Source organism: Bombina bombina, chromosome 4 (genome assembly GCF_027579735.1).
Source record: "Bombina bombina isolate aBomBom1 chromosome 4, aBomBom1.pri, whole genome shotgun sequence".
Lineage (NCBI taxonomy): Eukaryota > Metazoa > Chordata > Amphibia > Anura > Bombinatoridae > Bombina > Bombina bombina.
Window position 1 is genome coordinate 802,831,475 of NC_069502.1, and position 26,381 is coordinate 802,857,855.

Below are 26,381 nucleotides of genomic sequence, written 5' to 3' on the forward strand. Positions count from 1 at the left end.
ATTGATCTAGGCTCATTTTGGTATATTTCATGCCACCATGTCACCGCCAAATGCGATCAAATAAAAATTTTTTTTCACTTTTTCACAAATTATTTCACAAATTTTAGGTTTCTCACTGAAATTATTTACAAACAGCTTGTGCAATTATGGCACAAATGGAGGTAAATGCTTCTCTGGGATCCCCTTTGTTCAGAAATAGCAGACATATATGGTTTTGGCGTTGCTTTTTGGTAATTAGAAGGCCGCTAAATGCTGTTGCGCACCACACATGTATTATGCCCAGCAGTGAAGGGGTTAATTAGGTAGCTTGTAGGGAGGGGTTAATTAGGTAGCTTGTAGGGAGCTTGCAGGGTTAATTTTAGCTTTAGTGCAGAGATCAGCCCCTGATCCCTCCCAAACAGCTCTCTTCCCTCCCCCACCCCACAATTGTCCCTGCCATCTTAAAGGATTACTTTCTGTTATAATTTTTAAGCTAAACAACTAACATATTAAAGTTAATAAACATTAATTAAAACCTACTGACCTATATTTTCTCCAAAACGAAGTTTCATAACGTTCTAAAAGTTATATCTTTTATTCGCCGATGATGTCACGTTATCCTGCCCACTATTTTCAGCACTGCATGTTCAAAATACTTAAACCAATAACTTTGTGTTTAAAGCGCCATTTTGAAACCTAGGTATTGTAAACGGATTGGTACAGAGCAAAGGATACCCACAGAGTGGGTTTGGAAAACAATTAAATTTGCAGGCAAGTTTTCTGATATACGGTAGAGATATGTTAATGAAATGCTATTGATAAAAAGCGTATTTGGGGTAGTTAGTTAGTAACAGGCATAGAAAATATTTACTTACAGTGTCCCTTTAAGTACTGCAAGTACTAAAATAAAAGTTTTTTTTTAAAAAAAACAAAAAACAAAACCTTATTCTGCTGTGTAGGATTCCCCCCTTAGCCCCTAACCTCCCTAATCCCCCCCAAACAGCTCTCTAACCCCAACCTCTGCTTTATTATGGCCATATTGGGTACTGGCAGCTGTCTGCCAGTACCCAGTTTGCAATCAAATATGTTTTTTTATTCATTATTTATTTTTTTTTAAAAAAACTATTTTCTGTAGTGTAGCTGCCCCCAGATCGATTAATTTTTTTTATTCCCACCCTCTCTTCCCACCGAATCCCACCATGTCCCCGCACGCGATCCCGCCCCCCTCCTCAACCGATGGCCGACCACCCGCCTCCCTGGATAAGCTCCCACCCACCAACGAACACGGCCATCGATGGCTGATGCAGAGAGGGGCAGAGAGGGGCAGAGAGTCTGCATCGGACTGCTCAAAACTGTTATTGCAGGATGCTTCAATATCGAGGTATCACTGCAGTAACATGAAAGCGGCTGGAAGCGATCAGGATCGCTTCCACCGCTTTCAAAGACCAACAACATACGGGGTACATCCTTGGTCGTTACCTGCATTTTTTGCAGGACGTACCCCATACGTCGTTGGTCATTAAGGGGTTAAAGTGATAGAAATGTCAAAATTAAAATGAGCATTAGTGCATTTAAATTTAAAGTAGAAGAAGTGTTTTTGCAATATATTTCCATTAGCAAAAATACTTCTAGTAAAAGTTATTACTATTTCAGCTGCATATGCACATATGCTGTATGTGGCTTGAGCATCAGGATTTAAACACCATGCCTGCTCAGACAGCTGAGTGTATTGCATCAGTGAACATTTAGTTGGTGCCATATAAGCTGCTGTTGACTTTCTGAGAACAAGTGGTGTTTGAACACTGGTGTATAGGACAATCACAGGATATGTATGCAGCTATAAACAGTAATAACTTTTACTAGAGGCATTTTTTGCTAATTGAAGTGTATTGCAAAATGTTTTCAATTCAAAATTAAAATGCATATGTGCACACATCGATTTTGACTTTTCTATCCCTTTGATGAGATTTTTATGCACAATATATCAGCAATTAAATACTGCACTGCACAAGGTCTGCACACACATTTTTATAACAATTTAAACAATCATTTTGATAGCAATATTTGTAGTACACAACCCTTGAGAAGATTCTTAAATATCTATTTTTGCTGTAGCTAATTAGGGAAATATAAATGAGCCCCTGTACTGATCAAGCAAACACTGTGTAACATGTTGTAGGATCAAACTGGATCCTGCAGGACACATTCCAATATGTTTGAGTGCAGTAAAAAAACACAATATGCAGAGATATATTACAGAAAAAAAGGCAAAATAAACTATAAAATTACCACTAGGTATAATTAAAAATATTTTTAATGAATTTAGTTTTATGTTTAATGTCCCTTTGATTGTTGATATCATAAATTGATTAAATGTTTTGGGAACAAAAGGAAATAAAGGTAACCGAGTCACTAAGTAAAAATAATACAAAATGATGAAGGCAACAGGAGGAGCTGAGGTTTACAATGATACACCCTGTATTACTGGGGATGTATTGTCATGTGATAAAATGCACCAAGTGATACAGAAATAACAAGAAATATAAAATGTAATCTAACATGAACCAGAACATATGGAACTAAGTTTTCAGGCACAGGATGTAAGCAGACTAACCAGCTAGCGGGAATTATCTATATATGACATATGTACACTTGCTTATGGCCAGTCTATACAATAGCGCTTCCTCTTCTGCACAAATTGCTACTGTTTATACCATATAAATACCAGTGTATTCTTTATTAGCCTAAGCCTGACATCACTTCATAAGCTGCCTATTGCTGGTCTGTGTATAGGGATGATGGAACAAATAACAAAAGGCTGCTGGGAAATAACAGTCTCCACAAGTGAATTTCTAGATCAAAATATTCCCAGAACAACTCTACACAGTAACTGCAGGAGGTTACCGTGGTGTCGTTATGATGTTTTCTCACCTTTCCCGTCAGCAGGTAGAGAATCTCCAGAATGTGATTCAGGATCTGATCAGGCAGCTTTTTCTTCATCTTGTTTATGTCAGTGATATTGTGTAACACTGAGACCTGCAACAGAGATTAGAGATATGAGAATAATGGTCAAACAAACATACCTATACACATATATAAACACAACTCCACCCCTAAAATCTATCTGCATACATGTATACCCCACACATGCGTACACTAACCCACATATACCCATATTACTTATACCAAAACTCATCACACATCTATATATACATATACACATACAGTAATACAACACACACACACACAACTTATAATAAAGGCTTTTTTGGTTTAACCCTGGTAATAGAGTGGAGAGGGTGAGCAGGGGTTGTTTATTAGAGGGGGAGGGAGTTTGAGAAGGTCAAACAGAGAAATACATAAGTACAAGTACCTTATACAATGTTAGTTGAACGATAGATACACAGACTCAATTCTATCCCCAGTATACAGATATATAATATTATAGAGAGGTTCCCTCTGCATCACGCGCACACAAACACAGCCCCTCCCCAGTAACTTATATACAGGTATATACTATTATAGAGTGGGGGTTCCCTCTGCCTTACAAACATCCCCTCTTCCAATACCTTATATACAGATATATAATATTATAAATAGAGATTATGTCTCACACTCACAGCCCTTTCCTGTACCTTATATACATATATATTATAGTCAGTTCCCTCTGTCTCATATACACACAGACCCTCCCCAGTACATAAACAGATATATAATATAATAGGGATTTTCCCTCTGCCTCACAAGAGAACCCTGACCAGTACTTTATATACAGATGTATAATATTATAGGGAGTTATCCTCTACCTCACAATAGCAACCTGCCCTACCTTATATACAGATGTATAATATTATACAGAGGTTCACTCTGCCTCAGACACACAGAGTCCCTTCTCTGTACAGTAAATATAGATTTAAATGATCTTGAGATTCTCGCTATAAATCATATACACAGCCTGCTCTCCTGTATGTTATATACATATATGTAACAGCATAGAGATGCTCTTTCTGCCTCACACGCACTAATTCAGTACAATAAATACAGATATAAAGCACTTACACAAAGCAAAGCTACTAATGTGTCTTCTTTTCTTGTAATGCTTATGCTACCATAGTAGCAGCTAGATCCCATCCAGCTGTAGGACCGGTCCGGTCACGTGACTGCCGTGACATCATTGATACCTTAGCTGAAAGGGATCGCGTTAACAAATCAGTGTTATACTCTGTACGTGAGCTCAGCTGTGCTGTGAGTTATCAGCTGTGTGTAACACAGGATGCAGCGTGAGAGCTAACAGAGCCCCCCCCTGTTGTCTGATGTGTGAGTTAGGATTGGGGTTGTATGATGAATAGAGGATTGAGGTCTTTGAATGAGGCTGTGTGAGGGAGAGGAGAGGTTAAGAGGGAACTGACTGAGAGTGAAGGAGAGAGGTGTTGAGAGGGCTAGGAGGGGCTGTGGGAGGGTAAGGAGGTGCTGAGAGTGAGGGGAAGGACTGTGTGAGGGAGGGGAGAGCTTAGAGGGTAAGGGGAGCTAAGAGTGAAAGAGAGAGGTGTTGTGTGAGGTAGAGGAGGGCTAAAAGGGTAAGGGGAGCTGGGAGTGAGGAATATAGAGGTGTTGAGAGGGGGTGGAGTATGCTGTGTGAGAGCTGAGATGGTAAGGGAGAGATAAGAGTGAAGGAGAGAGGTGAGGAGGGGGCTGTGTGAGGGAGAGGAAGGTAAGGGGGAGCTAAGAGTGAAGGAGAGAGGTGTTGTGTGAGGTAGAGGAGGGCTAAAGGGGTAAGGAGGAGCTGAGAGTGAAGGAGAGAGGTGTTGAGGGGGGGGGGGGTGAGGGAGAGGGAGCTGAGAGTGAGGGATAGATGTGTTGAGAGGGTGAGGAGGGGCTGTGTGAGGATGAGGAGGGCTAAAGTGGTAAGGAGGAGCTGAGAGTGAAGGAGAGAGGTGTTGAGAGGGTGAGGAGGGGGCTGTGTGAGGGAGAGGAGGGCTGAGAGGTTAAGAGGGAGCTGAGAGTGAGGGATAGAGGTGTTGAGAGGGTGAGGAGGGGCTGTGTGAGGATGAGGAGGGCTAAAGTGGTAAGGGGGAGCTGAGAGTGAAGGAGAGAGTTGTTAAGAGGTTGAGGAGGGGACTGTGTAAGGGAAAGGATGGGTAAGGGGGAGCTGAGAGTGAGGGAAAGAGGTGTAGAGAGGGTACGGATGGGCTGAGTGAGGATGAGGAGGGCTAAAGGGGTAAGGAGGAACTGAGAGTGAAGGAGAGAGGTGTTGAGAGGGCGAGGAGGCGCTGTGGGAGGGTAAGGGGAGCTAAGAGTGAAGGAGAGAGGTGTTGTGTGAGGTAGAGGAGGGCTAAAAGGGTAAGGGGAGCTGGGAGTGAGGAATAGAGGTGTTGAGAGGGGGTGGAGTATGTTGTGTGAGAGAGGAGAGCTGAGAGGGTAAGGGGGAGATAAGAGTGAAGGAGAGAGGTGAGGAGGGGGCTGTGTGAGGGAGAGGAAGGTAAGGGGGAGCTAAGAGTGAAGGAGAGAGGTGTTGTGTGAGGTAGAGGAGGGCTAAAGGGGTAAGGAGGAGCTGAGAGTGAAGGAGAGAGGTGTTGAGGGGGGGGAGAGGGAGCTGAGAGTGAGGGATAGATGTGTTGAGAGGGTGAGGAGGGGCTGTGTGAGTGAGAGGAGGGCTAAAGGTGTAAGGGGGAGCTGAGAGTGAGGGGTAGAGGTGTTGAGAGGAGAGCTGAGAGGTTAAGGGGGAGCTAAGTGTGAAGGAGGGAGGTGTTGAGAGGGTGAGGAGGGACTGTGTGAGGGAGAGGAGGGCTGAGAGGTTAAGAGCTGCATTGCTTCTGGTTTTGTCCTAATATCTTGCAGTTTTGGGCTAAGGTAGAGTACTGGCTTACCCGCAAAATAGAAGGTAGACTGAAACTTCAAGTAGACAGAGAGAATAATAATTTAATTAACACTGCTAATCTGGTAGGTCGTAGTCTAATTTTGAAAAACTGGAAAAATAAAGTAGGTCCTTCAATTGAAAGTTTCACGCACTCAATCTTTCACCAAATACTGTTTGAACAATTTCTCATAATACCTACATCTGATAAAAAAAAGTTAGAGGTTTTTTTGTTAAATGGTTGAGGGTCATTTTATCCTATCCTATCTCAACTCAATTTATATTGACATCACATTATCATAAAACTGAGGAATTTGAACAACTAATTCTACGGAATATCTTTCCAGTTGAATGGTATTAGATTCAGAGCCATAAATGGTAGTCGGGGTTGAGTGAGGAGTGGCGGGTGGTGAGGCGGTGGGTAGGGTCTTTTTCTATCTTATTTATCTATCTATTTATATATATATATATTTTTGTTTGGATGTTTTTTTTTTTTTTTTTAAGGATATATATACCAAAAATATGCCAATATTAGATATGGATGTTTGCCACGGGAAGCAATTAGAGTAAAGGAAAGGAGAAAGGAAGAGGGAAAGGAGAGAGAGAGAGGAGAAGGGGGGAAGGGAAGGAGAGAAATGAAGAAGAAAGGAAAGGAGGGGAGGAAAAAAAAAAACATTGAAAGGGAGAAGATGTTTAAAAAGGGTCATTAGGTCTATAAAATAAAGTGGAAGGCTAGACCTAGAGAAATGGGACTCAATAGAGAGGAAATAGAGGAAGGGAAGTAAAGGAGATAGGAAGAAAGAAAGTTAGGAAGTAGCAAGGAGGGAGAGAAAGAGGGGGAAGAGGGAAGGGGAAGAGGTTAGGAAAGGAAGGTGGAGGGGGAAAGAAAGAGGAAAGGGAGGAGGCAAAAGAAAAAAAAATGACTCCTATATAACTGTTTAAGATAGATAGGGGGAGATTTGGATTTGTATAGTAAGAAATATTTTTTTTTTCTCGCTGTCTAATTTATAGAAATTGTCTGAAGCTTTCATGGTGATAGTCTAGAGCAGGGAGGCTGTGTGAGGATGAGGAGGGCTAAAGTGGTAAGGAGGAGCTAAGAGTGAAGGAGAGAGGTGTTGAGGGGGTGAGGAGGGACTGTGTGAGGGAGAGGAGGGCTGAGAGGTTAAGAGGGAGCTGAGAGTGAGGGATAGAGGTGTTGAGAGGGTGAGGAGGGGCTGTGTGAGGATGAGGAGGGCTAAAATGGTAAGGAGGAGCTGAGAGTGAAGGAGAGAGGTGTTGAGAGGGTGATGAGGGGGCTGTGTGAGGAAGAGGAAGGTAAGGGGGAGCTGAGAGTGAAGGAGAGAGGTTTTGAGAGGGTGAGGAGGGGGCTGTGGGAGGATGAGGAGGGCTAAAGTGGTAAGGAGGAGCTAAGAGTGAAGGAGAGAGGTGTTGAGGGGGTGAGGAGGGACTGTGTGAGGGAGAGGAGGGCTGAGAGGTTAAGAGGGAGCTGAGAGTGAGGGATAGAGGTGTTGAGAGGGTGAGGAGGGGCTGTGTGAGGATGAGGAGGGCTAAAGTGGTAAGGAGGAGCTAAGAGTGAAGGAGAGAGGTGTTGAGGGGGTGAGGAGGGACTGTGTGAGGGAGAGGAGGGCTGAGAGGTTAAGAGGGAGCTGAGAGTGAGGGATAGAGGTGTTGAGAGGGTGAGGAGGAGGGCTAAAGTGGTAAGGGGGAGCTGAGCGTGAAGGAGAGAGGTGTTAAGAGGTTGAGGAGGGGACTGTGTAAGGGAAAGGATGGGTAAGGGGGAGCTGAGAGTGAGCTAAAGGGGTGTTGAGAGGGTACGGAGGGGCTGTGTGAGGATGAGGAGGGCTAAAGGGGTAAGGAGGTTGAGGAGGGGACTGTGTAAGTGAAAGGATGGGTAAGGGGTAACTGAGAGTGAAGGAGAGAAGTGTTTAGAGTGTGAGGAGGCGCTGTGGGAGGGTAAGGAGGTGCTGAGAGTGAGGGGAAGTGGTGTTGAGAGGGGGAGGAGGGGCTGTGTGAGGGAAAGCTTAAAGAGTAAGGGGGAGCTATGAGTGAAGGAGACAGGTGTTGTGTGAGGTAGAAGAGGGCTAAAAGGTAAGGGGAGCTGAGAGTGTAGGAGAGAAGTGTTGAGAGGGTGAGGAGTATGCTGTGTGAGAGAGGAGAGCTGAGAGTGTAAGGGGGAGATAAGAGTGAAGGAGAGAGGTGAGGCGGGTGCTATGTGAGGGAGAGGAATGTAAGGGGGAGCAGAGAGTGAAGGAGAGAGGTGTTGTGTGAGGAGGGCTAAAGGGGTAAGGGGGAGCTGAGAGTTGAGGAGGGGCTGTGTGAGGGAGAGGAGAGCTGAGAGGTTAAGAGGGAGCTGAGAGTGAGGGATAGAGGTGTTGAGAGGGTGAGGAGGGGCTGTGTGAGGATGAGGAGGGCTAAAGTGGTAAGGAGGCGCTGAGAGTGAAGGAGAGAGGTGTTGAGAGGGTGAGGAGGGGGCTGTGTGAGGATGAGGAGGGCTAAACTGGTAAGGGGAAGCTGAGCGTGAAGGAGAGAGGTGTTAAGAGGTTGAGGAGGGGACTGTGTAAGGGAAAGGATGGGTAAGGGGGAGCTGAGAGTGAGGGAAAGAGTTGTTGAGAGGGTACGGAGGGGCTGTGTGAGGATGAGGAGGGCTAAAGGGGTAAGGAGGTTGAGGAGGGGACTGTGTAAGGGAAAGGATGGGTAAGGGGTAACTGAGAGTGAAGGAGAGAAGTGTTGAGAGGGCGAGGAGGCGCTGTGGGAGGGTAAGGAGGTGTTGAGAGTGAGGGGAAGAGGTGTTGAGAGGGGGAGGAGGGGCTGTGTGAGGGAAAGCTTAAAGAGTAAGGGGGAGCTATGAGTGAAGGAGACAGGTGTTGTGTGAGTTAGAAGAGGGCTAAAAGATAAGGGGAGCTGAGAGTGTAGGAGAGAAGTGTTGAGAGGGTGAGGAGTATGCTGTGTGAGAGAGGAGAGCTGAGAGGGTAAGGGGGAGATAAGAGTGAAGGAGAGAGGTGAGGCGGGTGCTATGTGAGGGAGAGGAATGTAAGGGGAGCAGAGAGTGAAGGAGAGAGGTGTTGTGTGAGGAGGGCAAAAGGGGTAAGGGGGAGCTAAGAGTTGAGGAGGTGAGGAGGGGCTGTGTGAGGGAGAGTAGAGCTGAGAGGTTAAGGGGGAGCTAAGAGTGAAGGAGAGATGTGTTGAGAGGGTGATGTAGGAGCTGTGTGAGGAAGAGGAGGGTAAGGGGAGCTGAGAGTGAAGAAGAGAGGTGTTGAGAGGGTGAGGAGGGGCTGTGTGAGGATGAGGAGGGCTAAAGTGGTAAGGAGGAGCTGAGAGTGAAGGAGAGAGGTGTTGAGAGGGTGAGGAGGGGGCTGTGAGAGGGAGAGGAAGGTAAGGGGGAGCTGATAGTGAAGGAGCAAGGTGTTGAGGAGGGGGCTGTGTAAGAGAAAGGAGTGGTAAGGGAGCTAAGGGCGAGGTTGGCTGTGTGAGGATGAGGAGAGCTAAAGTGGTAAGGAGGAGCTTAGAGTGAAGGAGAGAGGTGTTGAGAGGGTGAGGAGGGGGCTGTGTGGGAGAGGAGGGGTTAGGGGGAGCTGAGAGTGAAGGAGAGAGTTGTTGAGAGGGTGAGGAGGGGGCTGTGTGGGAGAGGAGGGGTTAGGGGGAGCTGAGAGTGAAGGAGAGAGGTGTTGAGAGCACGAGGAGGGGGCTGGGTAAGGGGGAGCTGAGAGTGAGAGAAAGAACTGCTGAGAGGCTGAGGAGGAGCTGTGTGAATTTGAGGAGGGCTAAAGGGGTAAGGAGGAGCTTAGACTGAAGGAGAGAGGTTTTGAGAGGGTAAGGAGGGGGCTGTGTGAGGGAGAGGAGAGCTGAGAGGGTAAGGGGGAGTTGAGAGTGAGTAATAAGAGGTGTTTAGAGGATGAGAAGGGCTAAAGGTGTAAGGAGGAGATGAGCATGAAGGAGAGAGGTGTTGAAAGTGTAAGGAGGGGGCTGTGTGGGAGAGGAAGGTAAGGGGGAGCTTAGACTGAGGGAGAGAGGTGTTGAGAGGGTGAGGAGGGGGCTGTGTGAGGGAGAGGAGAGCTGAGAGGGTAAGGAGGAGCTAAGAGTGAAGAAGAGAGATGTTGGGAGGGGACTGTGTGAGAAAGAAAAGGGCTGAGAGGAGGAGACTGTGTAAGGGAGAGGGGAATTTAGAAAGTGAGGAGGGTCTGGGAGAGGGGGGCTGAAAGGGGGCAGTGTGTAAGGTAGACCGGTACTAAGAAGTTGATGAGAGAGTTGTGTGCGAGTGAGGGAAGATGAGAGGGTAAGTAAGGGGCTTAGATGTTAAGAAGGGAGCTGTGTTAAAGGGATACTGAACCCATTTTATTTCTTTCGTGATTCAAATAGAGCATGTCATTTTAAGTGACTTTCTATTTTACTCCTATTAGCAAATTTCCTTCGTTCTCTTACTATCTTTATTTGAAAAAGAAGACACCTAAGCTATTTTTTTTATTCATAAACCTGGGCAGCACTTGTTTATTGGTGGGTGAATTTATCCACCAATCAGCAAGAACAACCCAGGTTGTTCACCAGAAATGGTCCGGCATATAAACTTACATTCTTGCATTTCAAATAAAGATTCCAAGAGAATGAAGAAAATTTGATAATAGGAGTAAATTAGAAAGTTGCTTAAAATTGCTCTATCTGAATCACAAAAGAAAACAATTGGGTTCAGTGTCCCTTTAAAGAGAAAGCTGAGAGTGTAAAGAGAGACTGTTTGTTAGTGGGTGAGGGGGGTGAATGAGGGAAAGGAGGCTGAGAGGGTGAGAAAGGGCTGTGTGTGAGGGAGAGAGGTTCTGAGAAGGTGAGGAGGGGGCTGTTTGAGGGTAAGGATGGGGACTGATAGGATGAGAAAGGGCTGTGTGTGAAGAAGAGGGGACTGAAATGGTGAGAAGAAAGCTGGGCTATGAGAGGGAGGCTGAGAGGGTGTATGATGGAGAGGGGCCTGAGAGGGTGAGAATGGTCTGTGTGTGTTTGAGAGAGTGAGGATGAGCGAGGAAGAGGGTTGCTAACAGAGTAAAGAGGGGGCTGTGTGAGGGAGAGTGGTGGAAAAGTGTGAGAAGGGTACTGTATGTGATGGAGAGAGGTTTTGAGAGGGAGAGGAGGGGGCTGTATTAAGGGAGAAGGGAGCTGAAAGGTTAAGAAGGTAGCTGGGTGAGGAGGGGCTTTGTAAGGGAGAAGGGAGCTGAACGGTTAAGTAGGGAACTGGATGAGGAGGGGGCTCTGTGAGGGAAAGGGGGGCTAAGAGGATTAGAAGGGGGGCTGTGGGTGAGGAAGAGAGATTCTGAGAAGGGGGACTGAGTGAGGGAGGGGAGGTAAAAGGGAGGGTACTGGAATACAATTATTTTTAGGGTAATTAGGCGGGTTCTAGGGGACTCATTTATAGCTTATGTCCCTGCCTTAGTTACAGTAGAGTTGAAACAAGATCTAAAGTAACAAATCCTACTTATATAAAAGAGAGCAATACAGGTAGTGGTTTCCTACAGATTGTATGAGGCAGCACGTTTATGTTAAGTTTAGTTTGCTGTGCAGTTTGTGACGTATGTGAAATTGCTGTACCCTACAGTTGTCTCCTCAAGCAGGAAGGTTGAATGGGCAGACTGGTGATACAGCACTGCCTGTCACATGTGGCTAATTAGTGAGGGTCAGATACCGAAACGCAAATTAAAGAAAAGCAACAGAGGGAGGAGCTTAAGTCCAGCAGCTGAAAGCAGAGCTCTCACTCTTGTTGCTGAATTCAGTGTTGGAAGCTCCTCTGCAGGTCACTGCCAGCACGTGCACCGCTGAAGCACCCGGTGGCTCTGTAATTGAATGGCTGACCTGATACTGCTGTAACTCTCGCACTTCTCCTGGCCAAAGTTTACAGGGAATTTCACCCAGCCCTGGGGCACATTTTATTAGCGCCACTTGTGTGCTGCAGTGGGAGATAACTTCTGCTGTGCACATTCACCGTCTGCTTCTCATGATTTTTGATGGCTCATTAAATATGTCACCTCCATAACGTTTTATAAACCTGCTGTATAAAGATTGTCACATTGTATGTGTTATCTGCTCTACATGCAGCTGGTCACATGTGCAGTATTATATTGTACATAAGTGACATAAACATGTTTAAATCACATAATCATAGCTTTACCATAATATAAATACAGTAAAAGCTCTGACTGTTTCCCATCTCTCTTTTGTTGCTTCTTCCTTTCCTTCTCGCAGGGGTCACATTTCTAACATCTGAGTCAAGATGAACAGTTACAGAAAGCAGATGGCAGAGCAGTTCCTGAGTCAGGCCCTGGGCATCATCTGCCTGCTGACCGGAGAGGTGAGTGCTGCTTCTGATCACCAGACCTATATTATTAATGCTTACATGAACTTGGCCACCTGCATACCCCCCAGCACTCAGGGTCCCCTTTACAACCCTCCCTCATCCCCCCTAGCATCTAGGGGCCACTGCACCTCTCCAGGGACCCCTGCACCAACTCTCCACTGCAAAGTTTCTATTACCAGCCCATTCTTCTGCACAACTATCCACTGCACCTCTCCAGGATTCACGGGTCCCTGCACAACCCTCCATCAAAAAACCTCCCTCAGCACCCAGGGTCTTCTGCACAACTATCCACTGAAAAACCTCCCCAATCACCCAGTGGGTCCTGCACAACAATCAATGAAACAACCTCCCTTAGCACCCAGGGACCCCTACACAACTATCCACTGTAAAACATCCCTTAAAACCCAGGGTCCCCTGCACAACCCTTCACTGCAAAACCACCCCAGCACCCAGGGGCGCATATACAATCCTTCACTGTAAAACTAAACAGCCCTAGTACTCCTCTGCATGACCCTGCCATCATTAACAAAAATTCAAGGGTCCCACTGCATAATACCCAAAACAAAACAAAAAATATATAAAGAACATTAGTTACCAAGTGCTACCTTGCAGGACTACAGCAACCCACGAACTTTCTGTCACAGTGCTTGCCGAGGCGCAACTGGCAACTGAAAATTAGGGCCTGGCACCCTGGTTTGGAGCTCCCGAGATCCCCAAGGGTGCCCGCCACTTCCTGCTGCCGGCTACCACCAGACACACCTAAAAAAAATTCCCCAGTGTGGCTGGATCATTTTGAGGCAATGTTTTTTGTAAAATGCTCATCCTTCAGGGGTGGGTAAAATCTGCAATTACTGGTGTGGCTAAGAGTGAAGACAACATGTTAATAAATGTTAAGAAGAAGCCAATGCTTTGGTGGCGTTTAGTGTGCTTGTCAAGGTTTAGGCTGGGGAGTGTGTAGTATGCACTGCATTTTTCATATGGCAAATAAAAACTAGACCTGCACCTCCCCAAATTAATGATGGAACAGCGGTGCTTATAATAGGAGGAGGAATGCCAGCTCAGTAAAAAGCTGATCCTGTGCTAGTATAGGTGGGGTATTTTCTGCCTACATCTGTGTTGCTCCCTCCCTGCACCATTTGCTGGGTCTCTGAGGTGCCGGTGTTGCTGTTTTCCCTTATTAACGGTGTACAAGAAGACTAGTTAAAGTGCTGCTGACTGCTGGTGGTTTTATTTTAGAGTTGCAGTCATAGGTACTGTTGGGCTGTGCAGTTTTCATGTCCCTGTAGTGTCAGTCTGCCTAGGTACCAAGTACTCTGCTGTACTCCTGGTTTCTATGTGCTTCTTACTGTTATAGCATAAGGGGCCTGGAACTGCGCCTCACTTTGTCTGCTGTAGTTGTGTGATATACCTTTAAGGTATATCCCGCCTACCTTTCCTCCACCCTATATCAGGCACACCTGAACCATCATTCCTTGCCTGAAAATTGTTTTCTCTTTGCAGCTTATTTGACCGCATCCCTATTGCTGTGATTCTACTTTTGAAAATACCTAACTTACTTTGATTTCTTTCTCTCTGAACAGGAGTAGTAAGCTAGGATCTTTTGTTGTACACTTTACTTTCAAAGTTATTCTCTCATTCTACCGGAATTCTAATTTAACAAACAAACTGAATCAAGGAGCACCGGATCTACTTGCAGCGTCTGGAAGCCGCACTCTCACTGAAGCTGTATACCGGTCACAGAGGTAAAACCGCTCTCTTCAAACTTAAGGTAATATTTAATCCATTTACAAAGGATCTGTTCTTACGTTGTCACTCTCTGGAAAACATCCGCATTACCTTGCTGAATCTACCGGTTATTACCATAGTCTGTCTGTGATGTATATATTTTATGAATGAGTGTGTGAGTGCGTGAAGCCATATCTGAACATTGCTACAACAAGAATCAATTACTGACGCTTTCACAAAGTGTATCAAAATACATATTACCTCTATCATTTATTTCTGAACTGTTTGCTTTATGTTCCTTACTTATATTGCAACAATTGTTTCTACCCAAATATTCCTTGCTTCTGTTTGGCATCTACGAAGTTTTCTATCAGTAAAAGTCTCACCAGTGATCTAACAGGTAGTTCAAATCATACTGCCTGTTTTATTCATTAAAAGAGCAACAAACCCTTAATTTAAGAACACTGCATAAGTTCCTGCATAAAACAGGACATCACATAATTTTCAGGCCACAGTGTTCTAAGGGTTTGTTACTGGTAAACAAAACTTTGATATCATGGATGCAAATGAAATTAAAACTGAGTTCTCTAACATACAAAGAAAATTAGATTATCTTGCACAAGGTTTAACAGAAGTACAAGCAGATAATACCGCATTAAAAGCTATTGTTAAAGAATATATGTCTCATAAAAGTACTGATGTACCTGAACCCCATATTCAATACCCTCAACCTTTCACTGGCAAAAGACATGAATTCAGAGATTTCAAGACTGCTTGTAAACTTCTTTTTACCATGAGACCCCGCACATATTATTCAGACCGCATCAGGGTTTGCACCACTATTTCATTTCTACAGGGAGAGCCTAGAACCTGGGCTAACAGGTTTTATGAAAATAATGACCCAATTTTGGATTCACTACAGGATTTCTTTCAAGCTATGTCTAATTTATATGAAGACACAGATACACAAATCACTGCAGAATCTAAACTACGCGCACTCAAACAGGGTAAGCGCACGGTGGAGGAGTACACAACTGAATTTCAAATGTGGGCAACAGACTCACTATGGAACCAAGTTAGCCTTAAGAATCAGTTTAGGCTGGGCCTATCTGAAAACCTTAAGGATGAACTGTCTCGCCAGGAAATGCCTGATACTCTTCCAGCACTTATAAAATTAAGCACATCCATAGATAGAAGACTCAGGGAACGGCGAGCAGAGAGATTCACTTCAGACACAATACCCAGGCGCCAGGTTACCTACACTACAACATCTGAGAAACATCAAGGTAGTGTAACCCCTATGGAGATAGGCACTATCAAGGGGCCACTAAGTAATGAGGAAAAAATGAGAAGAAGATTAGAAAACTTATGTTTATACTGTGGACAAAAAGAACATAACGTCTCAAGCTGTCCTTCATTACAAAGCCAAAAGAAGGGTAAGAAAACAGGTTATCAAAACATATATCATATCTCAGATACAATGCAATTGACTTTACCTCTCTCTTTGCAGTGGGATCAGGAAAATATACACTCCAAGGCATTGATTGACTCAGGTGCATCTGGGAACTACATTGATTCTGTATATATTGTAAATAATAAAATTCCTCTGGTTTGCAAGCAGAACCCTGTGTTTGTTAAATCAATTGATGGTACTTTAATAAATAAGGGACCCATTACACACCAAACAATACCTTTGCTCACAATGATAAACAATGGGCACACAGAATATATTACATTTGATGTGATCCCCATATCACTACATACTATTATTTTAGGATATAGTTGGCTGCAAAAACATAATCCTAAAATAGATTGGGAACATTCAAAACTTAAACTAGACTCAACATATTGCCTAAACACCTGTTACCCTCATAGTATTCTTTCATCATCTGAGACAGGGATACCAGGGATATATCAGGATTTGGCAGAGGTCTTCAATTTGAAAGAAGCAGAAAATTTACCACCCCACAGAAGCTTCGATTGCCCTATAGATATCATTCCAGGGTCACCAATACCGCATGGGAAGATCTATCCTCTATCACAAGATGAGTTAGTATATTTAAGGTCCTATTTGGATGACAACCTGAGAAAGGGATTTATATCTCACTCCACATCCCCTGCTGCAGCAGGCATGTTTTTGGTAAAAAACAAAGATGGCACTCTAAGGCCTATAATTGATTACAGGGCTTTAAACTCCATAACCATAAAAAACAGGTATCCATTACCACTAATACCAGAGATAATAGAACGGTTAAAAGGAGCACAAATATTTACTAAATTAGATTTAAAAGGGGCATATAACCTTATCAGAATGAAGAAAGGTGACGAATGGAAGACCGCTTTTCGGACTCGATATGGGTTATACCAATACAATGTAATGCCTTTTGGATTGAGCAATGCTCCAGCCACTTTCCAACACTTTATTAATGAAATCTTCTGAGATTTAATGGATATTTGTGTTATAGTGTATTTAGATGACATTCTAATTTATTCCAAGACAGAACAGGAACACGAAAGACATGTACGTTGGGTCTTAATGCGATTGAAGGAACACAAGTTATATGCCAAACATGAAAAGTGTTTATTTCATGTTAACAAAATCAAATTCCTGGGATACATAATAACTCCTAACAGGATCCAAATGGATCCAGATAAAGTTTCATCTGTACTAGAATGGCCTACACCAAAATCAGTTCGTGCACTACAACGTTTTATTGGCTTTGCCAATTACTATCGAAAGTTTATAAAAAAACTTTTCTGATATAGTAAAGCCCTTAACTCAGTTGACTAGTAAGAAACAAAGATATAAATGGACCGAACAGGCCCAATTAGCTTTTGACTACTTAAAGGGGCAATTTTCCAAAGCCCCCATTTTACACATGCCAGATCCTGAGCTGCAATATGTGTTAGAGGTAGATGCCTCAAGTTCAGGTATAGGAGCAGTTCTATCTCAACAAGTAGACAACAAATCAGAATTATTTCCTGTAGCTTATTATTCAAGAAGATTCACACCTGCAGAAAATAATTATAGTATAGGAGATAAAGAACTCCTTGCTATCAAAGTATCCCTCGAACAATGGAGGCACTTACTGGAAGGTACACAAAAACCATTTAAAATCTTCACAGATCATAAGAATCTGGAATATTTGAAGAAAAGTAAAACTCTAACTTCCAGACAAGTAAGATGGTCTTTATTCTTAGATAGGTTCAATTTCTTGATCACTTACCGACCAGGAAGTCTGAATACCAAGGCTGATGCATTATCCAGAGTACAGGAAATGACACCTCAAGAGACCATGACTCCAATAGTACCAATCGAAAAATTTATTGGAGCCCTAACACCTCTAGACGAAGAGATTAAAAGGGCACAAGAAAAAGAAACCAATACACCTAAATCCTGTCACAAAAACTTAAATACTGGTTTGATAAACCATACAAATCAATTGTGTATATACCCAGTTCATTAAGAAAACAAATATTGAAACACACTCATGACGAACCTTTATCCGGTCATACCGGAATACAAAAAACCATTGAAAAAACAAGAAGAAACTTTTGGTGCCCCCAAATGAATCAAACCATTCAAGATTATGTCAATTCCTGTGACATTTGTGCTAGAAATAAAATAGATCATAAAGGGCCCATCGGATTGTTGACCCCATTGCCAGTTCCGGATAAACCCTGGTCCATGATCTCGATGGACTTTATTGTAGAGCTACCAAAATCAAGGAACTTTAACACTATATTAGTTGTAATAGATCATCTAACAAAGTTGGGACATTTTATACCCCTAAAAAGGTTACCTTCAGCTTTTACTACAGCTAATGTTTTTCTTAACCACATAGTGAAACTTCATGGACTACCCACTGATATTATAACAGATAGAGGTACACAATTCACCTCATCTTTTTGGAGATCATTATGCAAATTATTAAAAATTACACCAAGATACTCAACAGCTTTCCATCCCCAAACCAATGGGATGACTGAGAAACTAAACCAAACATTAGAACAATATCTTCGTTGTTACATTTCCCATTTGCAAGATGATTGGATAGATTATTTATCAATGGCGGAATTCTCTTACAACAATTCAGTATCATCTTCAACAAAAATGACACCGTTCTATGTAACCTATGGCTATCATCCGACAACTTTGACACTATCTAAAACTGACGTAAACTCACCAGCTGCTAAAGACTATTCTTTACAACTAGAAGCAAGACTAGCCCTAGTCAAAAAACATTTATCTGACGCAAAGAATTACCAGAAAGCTTATTATGATAAACGTCACAGACCCAGTCCAGTCTATAAAGTGGGTGACAAAGTGTTACTATCTGTAAAGAATCTAAAACTTCATGTACCCTCTAAGAAATTGGCAAACCAATACATTGGACCTTTTGTAATCAATAAAATTTTGAACCCTATGACAGTATGTTTAACTCTTCCTGCAGCTTATAGGATTCATCCCACTATACATGTATCTCTGATTAAACCTTATACTTCTACTGTACAATCCAGTCTTCAGACTCCAACTGCGTTACAAATAGATGACCACGATGAATTTGAGGTGGAACATATTCTAGATTCTAGGATCAAGAATCATCACTTAGAGTACTTATTAAAATGGAAAGGTTTTGGTCCTGAGGACAATTCTTGGCATCGTAGCACTGACATTTCTGCTCCCCGTTTAATTAGATCTTTTCATCGCAGGTATCCTTTGAAGCCATCCCTCTCGTGAATTGGGGGACCCCTTAGCGGGGGGAGTGTGTGATATACCTTTAAGGTATATCCCGCCTACCTTTCCTCCACCCTATATCAGGCACACCTGAACCATCATTACTTGCCTGAAAATTGTTTTCTCTTTGCAGCTTATTTGACCGCATCCCTATTGCTGTGATTCTACTTTTGAAAATACCTAACTTACTTTGATTTCTTTCTCTCTGAACAGGAGTAGTAAGCTAGGATCTTTTGTTGTACACTTTACTTTCAAAGTTATTCTCTCATTCTACCGGAATTCTAATTTAACAAACAAACTGAATCAAGGAGCACCGGATCTACTTGCAGCGTCTGGAAGCCGCACTCTCACTGAAGCTGTATACCGGTCACAGAGGTAAAACCGCTCTCTTCAAACTTAAGGTAATATTTAATCCATTTACAAAGGATCTGTTCTTACGTTGTCACTCTCTGGAAAACATCCGCATTACCTTGCTGAATCTACCGGTTATTACCATAGTCTGTCTGTGATGTATATATTTTATGTGTGAGTGCGTGAAGCCATATCTGAACATTGCTACAACAAGAATCAATTACTGACGCTTTCACAAAGTGTATCAAAATACATATTACCTCTATCATTTATTTCTGAACTGTTTGCTTTATGTTCCTTACTTATATTGCAACAATTGTTTCTACCCAAATATTCCTTGCTTCTGTTTGGCATCTACGAAGTTTTCTATCAGTAAAAGTCTCACCAGTGATCTAACAGGTAGTTCAAATCATACTGCCTGTTTTATTCATTAAAAGAGCAACAAACCCTTAATTTAAGAACACTGCATAAGTTCCTGCATAAAACAGGACATCACAAGTTGTTTCTAGTATTGCTGTGTCCAGTGTCAGAGTACACAGAGACCCTGAGATAAAGCTGCAACTCCTGTCTTACCAACCAACGTTACATTCACTTCCTCTCCCTTTTCTACCAGCTGTTTCTCCTCAGTGTAGTAGGGGGAATCAAACTTCCACAGCTACGTTTTAAAATCTGACCAGAGAGGACTGCAAGTATATAGATGTACAGTACAGTGTGCTAACTGCTCTGCCTTCTAGCTGCTTCATTCTGAAAGTGTAACGCTGGTGATATGTAATATATGGCTCTTAAAGATTGTCATTTAGAGCAGACTGTTGTTTTTATTTTGCAGAAATGAGTCTCAAGCTGCCTTTATATTTATTATTGATTTATAATGCTCTAGCTGGATTTTGTTTTAATCTTTCATTGCAAATTAACATGCAGCTCTCTTGATTTGCACAGTATTCTGAAAATGGAGTTTATTATTAGTATTATAACTGTATTTTATTGTATTAGTGAATATATTTTTATATATATATATATATAATCCCATCCGGTGTACAGTGTTACCCTCCAGTGGTCATCTGCCTGGGTGCAAACATGTATTAAATATTCCTGGAAAAACGTCGCACTCACAGGTCTTTGGATAAAGCAAATAAAATACTTTAATGAAACGTTTTCGGGGAATTCTTCCCCATCATCAGCATAAACACAAACTGCATCAAACAAACTTATATAGAAAGTGCAAATAATCAAACTAATTTTCAAAAAACCTGTGTATGGTGTCCTCTCAGTGTGGTGGCGCCAAACATTGTGTGTGTGGAACGCAAACTGCGTTCCAGTATGTGAACCGGAAGTGCTACGTGTGCTACCCTTTCCGGTATAAACATTATTCAAAGAAGTTAATTTTTATTTTTTAGCAAATGTACTTGCAATAGCTGCCTATTGCTAGTTGCTTCTTATACATTATGTTTGTCAAAATATCAAAGTGTACACAATTTTACATACTCTTTGTCCTGTGTTCTATGTATATACCTCTCTATGTGAGTACCACGGTTTGCATGAATCAATCTAACATGTGTGATCATACCCTATTAAAGCAAACGTGTGTATATTATTATAAGTGTTAACATCTTGTTGTTGCCTGCTATGTTATTTCAATCAACTTATTTTCCTACATGTGTCCCTCGATCAGCTGTGTGGGCTCCGTATATGACCCCGCGGTCATAATCTGGTTGTCATGGGAACCGTTTACTATGCCGGATCTGATTTAGGCGGATGGCTCTATGGTTATCCCCTTAGTGTTATGTATCTTTACTATATCAAGGGGTGAATGTGCGGTCTCCCTTAATGGGGGTTATATAGACCATCTCTGTATTCTACCTATTCTAATAGGGACTCTGCTGAGGTATCCATATGAGTTATATGCTAAGTACTCATATATAAAACTAACAAACTAAAAAAATATATAAAACTAACAAACTAAACAGGACAAAGAGTATGTAAAATTGTGTACACTTTGATATTTTGACAAACATAATGTATAAGAAGCAACTAGCAATAGGCAGCTATTGCAAGTACATTTGCTAAAAAATAAAAATTAACTTCTTTGAATAATGTTTATACCGGAAAGGGTAGCACACGTAGCACTTCCGGTTCACATACTGGAACGCAGTTTGCGTTCCACACACACAATGTTTGGCGCCACCACACTGAGAGGACACCATACACAGGTTTTTTGAAAATTAGTTTGATTATTTGCACTTTCTATATAAGTTTGTTTGATGCAGTTTGTGTTTATGCTGATGATGGGGAAGAATTCCCCGAAAACGTTTCATTAAAGTATTTTATTTGCTTTATCCAAAGACCTGTGAGTGCAACGTTTTTCCAGGAATATATATATATATATATATATATATATATATATATATATACATATATATATATATATATATATATGTGTGTGTGTGCGTGCCTTGGGCTGGCTCCTAACTTTTGAACATATTTGTTGAGCATGGTCCTATCAACCAAAGACTCAACTCTATTGTCCCAAATTAGACCTCACCCAAAGGCTCTTTATTTTTGACTGAAGCTCATGTCCTCCGTCTTCAGCATCCTCAAACCACAGAACATATTTAAAGTAATTCAGTCAGTTATGTTACTTTGTGGTGATCAAGATTGTGAAGAAAGCCCCTTAATTTAAAGAGAATTAGAAGTAAACAAGAACTCTTAGTCCAGGGAAACGGATGATTTTCTCTTATATAAATTTTATAGGAATATGTCATTGTGAAGAAGAGTCCCTCCCACAGCAGCGTTCACCAGCAGAGCAGAGAGGTGAGAACTTCTGGGGAATGTGACATTATATCAAAGTCATGTTATAGTGACACCCGTTACTGACCTATTTGCTCCTGTGTGTGTTTTCCTAACTTCTCTCTGTGTCTCTGCATGTTCTCAGTATCATTATCCCCCAACAGCAGCAATTCACCAGCTGAGAGGAGCATGAGCACTGCTGGGGAATGTGACATTATACACAGTGACTCCCTTTACTGACCCATCTGACCCTGTGTGCATTTACCTATTGTACCTTCTGACTGTGTATCTGCATGTTCTCATTAACATTATCCTGGCTCTGTCAGTAAAAGTGTGTGACAGAACCAGTCCCTGTGTCAGTGCTGAATGAGTTGTGTGTGTTTCAGGTGCCTATAAAGTGTGATGGTGTTGCTGTGTATTTCTCTATGGAGGAGTGGGAATATATAGAGGGACACAAGGAGCTTTATAAGGATGTCATGATGGAAACTTGCCAAGCACTATGGACTATGGAGATCCTAGGAAACGAGAGCTCAGGTAACGCTGTGTAGCTAGTAATAAATATTTCACGCAGGAAATGCACATACACTACAGTGACTGACAGAAAGTAAATCTACAGTGATTCTATCACAAGTGATCTAATGAGCTATCTGATTATAAACAAAAATAACACATTTAAAGGATTAAGAGAGATTAATGTTTGTTAGGCCTTATCTTAAAAGGGGGGGAGGGGGGGTGTCAGTTAGCACTTAGTAGTATTCTACACCTTCACCTGGAACTGAATGGGTTACCTGACAAGAGATCTCGGGAACAGAAATCAGACATGCAGCCAGGAAAAGTCTAATCACTGTTCTGTTTATTAAAAAGCGCACCATACTTTTATAGAAAATGGTTACAGTATATGGGGTTAAACAATGACGTATCGTAAATCACAACATGTTACACAGCATGAGTTAGAACAAAGGGGCACAGTAAAATATAAGACAAAGAATCATACCAAGAAACTAACAGTTTTAGATAACGCATCGCTAAGGACATTACAAGGCCATTGTTGACGTACAAGTATTTCTAACATCAGCATATTTTCTTCACAGCATAATAAACTACATTATAATGAAATATAATAAACACATCTTAAAATGGTGGTTACACAAAATGGCTTCAGTAATGCTAAATATATTCTAACAATGTTAAATCGGTTATATATTCATTTATATATGTTAATATTAATTTATAGATGTAAATATTTGATATGCAAAAAGTAACAGATGCTTTGTTTTTGTTAATTGAATACATATTAAGATGCCTTTTTTAGGTGCAAAAAAATGGTTTCATATCCATTTAACAAAATAATCTGATTCTATTCTTTATTAGAACTAACAGGTCACAGTGATGAAAATCTATACACAGGAGCTGCAGAACTGGTACAGAATATTCAGCCAGTGGAGACCCCATCAGACGTCTCTGCAGGTAACAGATCTATGATACAAGCTGCTGTTAATGTTTTCTTCATCATTTATTTTAACCCCTTATGGACCAGACCATTTTTCAATTTTTGCTGTGTTTCTTACTCATTTACTGTACCCACACATATTATATACCGTTTTCTCGCCATTAAATGGACTTTCTAAAGATACCATACTATAAATAAATTATAAAATATGATGAAAAAATGGAAAAAAAAACACACTTTTTCTAACTTTGACCCCCAAAATCTGTTAGGCATCTACATCCACCAAAAAACATCCATGGTAAATAGTTTCTAAATTTTGTCCTGAGTTTAGAAATATCCAATGTTTACATGTTCTTTGCTTTTTTTGCAAGTTATAGGGCAATAAGTACAAGTAGCACTTTACTATTTCCAAACCATTTTTTTTTTTTTTTCAAAAGTAGCGATAGTTACATTGTAAAACCGATATCTGTCAGGAATCCCTGAATATCCTGTGACATGTATATATTTTTTTTTAATAGACAACCTAAAGTATTGATCTAGGCCCATTTTGGTAAATTTCATGCCACCATTTTACCGTCAAATGCGATCAAATAGAAAAAAAATGTTCACTTTTTCACAAACTTTAGGTTTCTCACTGAAATTATTTACAAACAGCTTGTGTTATTATGGCATCAATGGTTGTAAATGCTTCTCTGGGATGCCCTTTGTTCAGAAATAGCAGACATTTATGACTTTGGCATTACTTTTTGGTAATTAGAAGGTCGCTAAATGCCGCTGCAATGTATTATGCCCAGCAGTGAAGGGGTTAATTAGTTAGCTTGTAGGGCTAATTTTAGCTTTAGTGTAGAGATCAGCCTCCCACCTGACACATCCCACCCCCTGATCCCTCTAAATCAGCTCTCTTCCCTCCCCCACCTCACAATTGTCACAAGATTGTTACAATTGTTGTTGTTGTGTTTTTTTTTTGTTTTTTTTTAAATAATTTTTTTATATATATGTTTTCTGAGGTGTAGGATACCCCATTACCCCCAACCTCCCTGAACCCTGTTTGCCAGTACCCAGTTTACAAAATTTTTTTATAAAAATAAATAAATTAAAAAAAAAACATTTTCTGTAGTGTAGCTTCCCCCCCTCAATACCCTACCCCCTCCTGGATCTGTTTCCAATTTTTTTCTTCCCTTTTCCCTCTCCCGCCTTTGGCTCCCTCCTTCGTTGGTGGATTGATGATTGCGCATGCTCCCAAACCCCGGCACCTTGCACGCTCACGTATGGACGATGGGCCGCCCTCCCTGCTGTGGCTCCCACCCACCAATGATCGGCACAACCGCTGTCCGGTGCAGAGAGATTAACTCTGAAAATCTTTTTCTGCAGTGCCCCACTCATGCAGAAATAGTGCAATCTCGCTATTTTTAGCGAGATTGTAGCAGAGAAAAGCCCAGGACTGCAGCGACATACAGGGTACGTCGCTGGTCCTTAAGGGCATAATGACCAGCGTCATACAGGGTACAACGCTGGTCGTTAAGGGATTAAAACTCAGATCTCTGAACTCTGAAATGAATTAATTATGTAAATGATGGACCTGAAGACAGACCCGTTGCAAACATAAAATTCTTATAGCCCTCTCCTGGTTTGCCTCATATCTCTCAAACCGCTCTTTCTCGGTTTCCTTTAACAACATATCTTGTGATCCTATGCCTATCTCAGTTGGAGTACCACAAGGCTCTGTCTTGGGCCCCTTGCTTTTCTCTCTCTATATAGCCTTACCTTGGAAAACTTATAGTCTCCTTTTGGATTCCAGTACCACTTATATGCTGATGATACCCAAATCTATCTTTCCTCTCCTGATATCTCTCCCTCTTTACTCAACCAGATTTCCAACTGCCTCTCAGCAATTTACTCTTGAATGTCTTCACACTACCTCCAACTCAATCTGTCCAAAACTGAGCTGCTTCTTATTCCCCCCCCCCCCCCCTTCGAGACATCCAACACCTGACATTTCTCTGACAGTTGGAGACTCTATTCTCAACACCTCACCCCAGGTCCGCTGTCTTGGGGTCAACCTAGACTCAGAGGTCACATTCAACCCACATATATAAGCACTTGCCAAATCCTGCCGTTCACACCTTTGCAACATTTCCAGAATTCGTCCCTTCCTTACTCCAAAATACTACAAAAATATTTATTCATTCCCTCATTTTGTCACGCATTGATTATTGCAATCTCCTAAATGGCCTCCCAAAACACAGCCTCTCCTCCCTCCAATCTATTATGAATGCTTCTGCTAGACTCATCCACCTAAGTCGCTGATCTACATCAGCTGCTCCGCTCTGCCAGTCTCTACACTGGCTCCCCATACACTCCAGAATACAATTTAAAGTATTAACCCTAACTTACAAAGCACTTAACAGTCTAACTCCCAACTATATTTCCTCTCTCATTGTGAAATATTTCCCATTCCGTCCTCTTCAATCAACCTCTGACCTACGTCTCTCCACTCCTGTTAACTCTACGTCCCACTCCCGCCTCCAAGACTTTGCACGTGCTGCTCTTGTCCTCTGGATCTCTCTACCCCGCTCCATAAGACTGTCTCCAACCTTGTATAGATTCAGACACTCCTTGAAAACCCACCTTTTCAGCGAGGCGTACCATCTCTTCTCCACCCCTCATTCGAACCAAACTAATACATGAACTGCCTGACTCACTGCTGCAACTACAACCGATGTAACAAGCTACCCCAACCTTATGTTTCTGCACCCTAAACCTGTAGACTGAGCTCTCTGAAGCAGGGCCCTCTTCCTCCTGTACCAGATTTGTTTCATTTTGTTATGTTTTGTGTTTTATAAAAAATCTTTGTCATTGTATACCCCTATCGTACCCAGCGCTACGGAATTTGGCGGAGCTATACAAATAAATGATAATAATAATATTACTGTATAATCAGATGTGTGTGTGTGTGTGAGATAACTGCACATGGACATGAAACCCACATATTTTTTTTATTTATTTTTTTTTGATTCGGAAAGAATATGTGATTTTAAGCAACTTTCTAATTTACTTCTATTATCATTATTTGTCTTTGTTCTTTTGGTATCTTTATTTGAATAGCAGGAATGTAAGCTTAGGAGACTGACCATTTTTTGGTTCAGATCCTGGGTAGCACTTGCTGATT

At 41.9% G+C, this 26,381-nt stretch overlaps 2 protein-coding genes across 3 annotated transcripts in view; one reads left to right on the forward strand and one right to left on the reverse strand.

Annotated features, from left to right (window-relative positions):
• LOC128657879 (gastrula zinc finger protein XlCGF66.1-like) overlaps positions 1–4,255 on the reverse strand; it is an 8,579-nt gene extending 4,324 nt beyond the window's left edge. The window contains exons 1-2 of the mRNA XM_053712308.1: positions 4,039–4,255; positions 2,911–3,015 (exon numbers count right to left, since the gene is read on the reverse strand). Of these exons, the coding sequence (XP_053568283.1) occupies positions 2,911–3,015; positions 4,039–4,110 (177 nt within the window). The 5' untranslated portion in view covers positions 4,111–4,255. The remainder of the gene's footprint in view (positions 1–2,910; positions 3,016–4,038) is intronic.
• Positions 4,152–26,381, forward strand: part of LOC128657041 (oocyte zinc finger protein XlCOF8.4-like) — an 81,651-nt gene continuing 59,421 nt past the window's right edge. For both annotated transcript variants that reach the window (XM_053711265.1, XM_053711266.1), the window contains exons 1-5: positions 4,152–4,203; positions 12,053–12,158; positions 21,727–21,786; positions 22,149–22,296; positions 23,134–23,229. In XM_053711265.1, the coding sequence (XP_053567240.1) occupies positions 12,081–12,158; positions 21,727–21,786; positions 22,149–22,296; positions 23,134–23,229 (382 nt within the window). In that variant the 5' untranslated portion in view covers positions 4,152–4,203; positions 12,053–12,080. The remainder of the gene's footprint in view (positions 4,204–12,052; positions 12,159–21,726; positions 21,787–22,148; positions 22,297–23,133; positions 23,230–26,381) is intronic.